The sequence below is a fragment of the Carassius auratus genome, unplaced genomic scaffold (genome assembly GCF_003368295.1).
Source record: "Carassius auratus strain Wakin unplaced genomic scaffold, ASM336829v1 scaf_tig00016844, whole genome shotgun sequence".
Taxonomy (NCBI): Eukaryota; Metazoa; Chordata; class Actinopteri; order Cypriniformes; family Cyprinidae; genus Carassius; species Carassius auratus.
The window spans coordinates 36,601-41,810 of record NW_020524709.1 but is presented as its reverse complement, the minus strand read 5'-3'; the positions used below and the strand labels follow the sequence as shown (position 1 = coordinate 41,810).

Sequence of the window (5,210 nt, the reverse complement as noted above, 5' to 3'; positions counted from 1 at the left end):
AAAGCTACCATTCATACGTCTGAAATGACGTGATGGTGAGCAATGGACAGAATTTTCTTTTTAAGTTGAACTATTCCTTTGAAACACATGATTATACCCCACTGACTGTCTGTATGTGACGTTCATTCATTCAGTCCCACCACCTCACCTTTCTCCCACTGCAGTGAAATTACACAAATTTTCTTCTGAGCTGAGAAACAGAAGTGCACAGCTAATCTGTTGCTGATTACAAATGATGAAAATTGTAGTCAGTAATGTATTGAATATTACTCATTTTCTATTCTGACTACTTCTGAGAATCAATCAATTATGGATAATTGATTGCCATTGTGTGAATAATATAATACAATCCATAAATGTAACTGGAATCTGATTATAAATATTTTATAACATAAAATATAAATTCATTTAAATATTTTTTTTTTAGATTCTACATCTGATTATGCAATCCAGATTACATGTTATAAATTATTACATAGAACTATTATATACAGCATATAGATAGATAGATAGATGCACACAATATGTATGTATATATATATATATATATATATATATATATATATATATATATATATATATATATATATATATATATACATATAATCGTTTAAAAACAACTCTACTTTTATTGACTTTTTATTGTTCTGGAAGATTGCTAACTGCATATTCATAAAATAGCCTATGGCACTTACATATTAGTAGCTGAGACTCTATGGCGAATCTGTAGTGACATTTCTTTTCTCAGCCTGCTACAATTTCCCTTTTGGCTTTTGTATAACTGAAAATTTTACTTCAACGATTATTTTTACTAGTCTATTCAAAGAGAACTAGACAAAGTAGAATAAACATTACGCATCTGTTCTCTCTTTCTTTCTCTCTCTCTCTCTCTCTCTGTCTCGCGGACTCACATAAATTGATCCATACAGGCAGCCCCCACCCCATTTATGTGAGGGGGTATAAAAGGAGCAGTCTGGTCGGGAGATCTCGGAATTCTTCTCTTATTGCGCAAATCTTCGCGGACATGTCGGGCACTTCGCGCGCACAGCTGTGCTTCCTCCTGTTGAGCGTCACGGCTCTCCGGGGACACGCGCGCTTTCTGGACATACAGGTGAGATATTCACACCTGCTCACCTCACACACACACACACGCACACACACTCACACACACAATAATGAGCTTTATATTTAACTTTCGATGTGTCTATTGTGAGCTCTGTGTGTGTTTATTGGTGCTTTGGCTTTAACAATCATTCTACAATAGAATGTTTACATTTTATAACAATGCCTATATTTAATATAGAATTGTACGAGCAACTTTTATCGTACAATTTATTGTGAGCATATACAAAACGTAAACTAATGCATTTGTTTAATGTCTAAATTGACGGGTTTTTTTCAATGCAATTTTTTTTTCGTTTATTTATTTATTTTATTTAAAAAATATATATATATGGGTGACACCAGTGGAAATCATTATAAGTGTCCGATCAAGTGGAAATAGATCCTTGCAAGTGCCCACATATGCTTTGGCATTAAATATTTGTGCTTAAATATGTATTTGTATAATATTATTGCCTATTTCTATGTAGTGTGCAAAGCCTATTTCTTTATGTGAAAGCCTATGTTACTTTAAGAACATTTAAGAACAAGTTGTTTTGAATCCAAGAAGCCCTAAAAATCCTAATCCTTGAGCACCACTGATTGAAATGCAAACCTAATTGCTTATATTTTTGTATTTTGACAGCTTTTTCTAATTCCAGTCATTTCCATGTCCTGTTTATTGTTGTTTTAGCAGGATAACGAGATCAGCCCGGAAGGATTATTATCTCTCCTCAGCTCTGAACTAAAGCGAGAGTTACCGGAGGAGTTTGTGTACCGCCGAGCGCTCAGTGAGTGACATCAGAAAACCTGTGGGAAAAGACACACGTCATGGATAATAAATTAATTATCTATATCAAGATGTTGACTTCACATGTGTTTTAATAAGTTGATTTTTTTTAACCGTTTAATCGATATGGTAGCACATTATGGCACTAATTGATATTTAAAGAGTGGCTATGCATCCATCTTTTCACCTTTCTTGTCTTGATCTTCCTCCGTGTCCCTCAGGATGTCTGGACATGGTGGCCGTAGAGGGTCAATTTACATTCACAGCAGAACGTCCACAGTTAAACTGCGCCGTGTTTTTCATCGGCGAGCCTAGTGACATCATTAGCGTCGAGTATGATTCGGTCAACATCGACTGCAGAGGAGGAGATTTCATAAAGGTGAGTGTTATTTACAAAATGTAATGTATTAGTATTACAATCACTTATTCGGTTCTAAGTATGAAAAAAATAAATAATAAAAAAATTGGTATGTTTGTGTCAATCTGTACCTTTTCGAACTGTGAATGTAGGTACACTAAAGCCAGGTTATATCAGGGCGGCAAAAGATCACGTCATGTCATTTTAAGCCAGGCCCTACAACAGAAAGCATGTTTAGCTACATACAATGAGCTAACATATTCCACTCTAAAAACTGAATTAAAAATCCAATTAAGCAAATGTCATTGAAATTAATGAAGTTTAATTGGACTGAAAAACCCACATGGCATATAGTTGAAGTTAACATACTGAATTAATTCCTGCTCAATGAAACGGACATGAAATGTGGAAATTTAATGTAATTTATTAGCTGTGAAACAAAACTGGCATGAACTCAACAGACCTGAAAAGCGGGGGAGACGGTAGGGAATTATATAAACTGAACCTGACCTGAACTAAACAGAGTTCAAGACAGTTCACTTGAACTGAAAAAATGAAGTAGCCTACTCTGAAAAAAAAAAAAAAAAATGGTGTAGGATCTGCATTGAAAAATTGTCACTCAGAAATTGCTAGTGAATAAGAAACAGCAAGTAACAAATGAATTAAACATTACATTTTTGAAGTAGAAAAACTTCATATGTTCTTGTAAAACGTACTCCTACAATCTTCATTTACAACTTAGAAAATTATTTAATAGGCTATGTTGTACTAAATGCAGATGAGCGGAGTAGAATGGTGTTAAAAGTGTTAAAAAGCCAACTTTTTTATCTTTAAGGTATTTGATGGCTGGGTGATGAAGGGCGAGAAGTTTCCCAGCACACAGGACCATCCTCTTCCTCTGTACAAGCGTTACTCTGATTACTGCGACACTGGAGTGACTCGACCGATCGTACGCTCGTCTCAGAATGTCGCCATGCTGTTCTTCAGACTCCACCAATCAGGGAGCAGCTTCACAGTAACGTTCCGCAAACTCATCAATCCGTTCCGTAAGTGCACATCCACACAAATACAAAAATGACCCTGGAAATTATGTATAATATGACTCTCTGCAGTACCGATGAACTTGAAAACTAATGTCACTAATTCCCTGAAGGTTCGGAGCATTTATACTGTTAGTTGAATGACATATGGCTCATGCTGAAACCACGCTTGAAGCTTAACATGCAAGATACTGATGGTCAACCATCTGTCTCTCTCTCTCTCTCTTTTTGCAGCCTGTAATGTTGTCTCTCAGACCCCAGAGGGCAGTTTCACCATGATCATTCCACAGCAGCACAGGAACTGCAGTTTCTCCATCATCTATCCAGTGGAGATCCAGATCGGAGAGCTCAATCTCGGCCAACACAATGATCTCAAGGTGAGCATTTCCAGGTCAAGAAATGCATCATTTGCACAAACCAGCCTTCCCCAAAATAAAAATGAATAAATGACAATAAAATAAAGAAATATTATTTAATAAACACAACTTAATACATTAAATTAGCAATTTCACTATTTCAAAGTACAGCTTAGTTTTGGCCAAGAAATGATCTCAAGTAACAAAACCAGCCTTTCCCAAAAGTAAAAATAAATAAATAAATAAATAATACATATGAATTCATACATTTTATTTACAAATATAGCATTTAGAAAACAAAATAAAATAAATATTATTTACAATTTTCTTTATAAACGTTTATGTGGTTAACCTACGGCTGGGTGTCCGGAACAACAAACAGAGACAGAATAGAGTGAAATAGAGTTTGTTTAACAATCTTTGAACTGAGTAAAGCTGTTTTGAACTGATATCTTTCGAAATATATTAGTTGATATAAAGCCACTGAATGGTTTATCCATGTAGCGGTCCATTCTCGGCTGTGCCGGTTCTGGAGACTTTGTGGAGCTTCTGGGTGGAAACGGCATGGACACATCCAAGATGTACCCTATGGCAGATCTCTGCTACTCTTTTAACGGACCAGGTGAGCATTCCTTCTTTATCTGTTGTGCATCATCACTGGTTCTAGCAGTAACCGTGCTAAGCAATTTAGCGTGCAAAAAATCTCATAAACCTCTCCATACCGTATCTCTCTTCCCATCAGCTCAAATGAAGGTCGGCTGTGATAACACTGTGGTCAGAATGGTGTCGAGCGGGAAGTTCATAAATCGAGTTAGTTTCCAATATCGGCTACTGGGCCACCAAGAGCTTCAGCAGATGAAGGGTAACAGCATTGAAGACGTGTGTTTAAGAGCATAAGACGCTCTCTCTGTTCAGGGGGATGTCAGATTAACTCAGTTTGAGCCTTTGTATAATTTCCCTATTAAAAAAATTATTTATTTTTTTGCCTCATCTTTTCATTTGACACTTCTGTTCTTTTTAATCTCATAAACTTGTAAGATCTGTGGCTGATGTTTAAATAAAATTTGTACTTGTGTTGATGCACATCACCGTTTTGTTCAGCATGTTTCATTTTGAAGCACCCTTTTAAAAACTGGAGCGGTACTGCACAAGTTTTAAAAAATCCACTGTGTAGGACAAATGTAATTGTCATTATTTATCTGTATTAAAGAGCTTTTGTAATAAAATCAGTAAACATGAGCAAAGCAAACTCTGGTTACAGTAATTTTTGATTTTGCACTAGAAAACACTAACATTTATCCTAGTCTACTCATTTTGTAAGGTGAAGCAAACTAGTTGTCACAAATTACTTTTTGATCTGTCATTAAAGTGAAAAATGAAGATTTTTATGAAAATGTACTCACCCTCAGGCCATCCAAGATGTAGATGAGTTTGTTTCTTCATCTAAACAGATTTGGAGAAATCTAGCAATACATCGCATGCTCACCGATGGATCCTTTGAAGTGAATGGGTGCCGTCAGAATGAAAGTCCAAACAGCCAAACAGCTGATAAAAACATCATAGTA

General features: G+C 35.8%; 1 protein-coding gene across 2 annotated transcripts; it reads left to right on the top strand.

The window, feature by feature from the left end:
• The first annotated feature begins 946 nt into the window (after positions 1-946).
• Positions 947-4,733, top strand: LOC113075323 (corticotropin-releasing factor-binding protein-like). Of its 2 annotated transcripts, none has more exons than XM_026248027.1 (7): positions 947-1,111; positions 1,799-1,892; positions 2,113-2,270; positions 3,085-3,295; positions 3,524-3,666; positions 4,150-4,267; positions 4,388-4,733. In XM_026248027.1, exons 1-7 carry the CDS (start codon positions 1,025-1,027, stop codon positions 4,540-4,542), a joined length of 966 nt encoding a protein of 321 aa, XP_026103812.1. In that variant the 5' UTR covers positions 947-1,024; the 3' UTR covers positions 4,543-4,733. The 2 variants fall into 2 exon arrangements, with proteins under 2 accessions (XP_026103812.1, XP_026103811.1); XM_026248026.1 differs by having other exon boundaries at positions 1,796-1,892.
• The last annotated feature ends 477 nt before the right edge of the window (positions 4,734-5,210 follow it).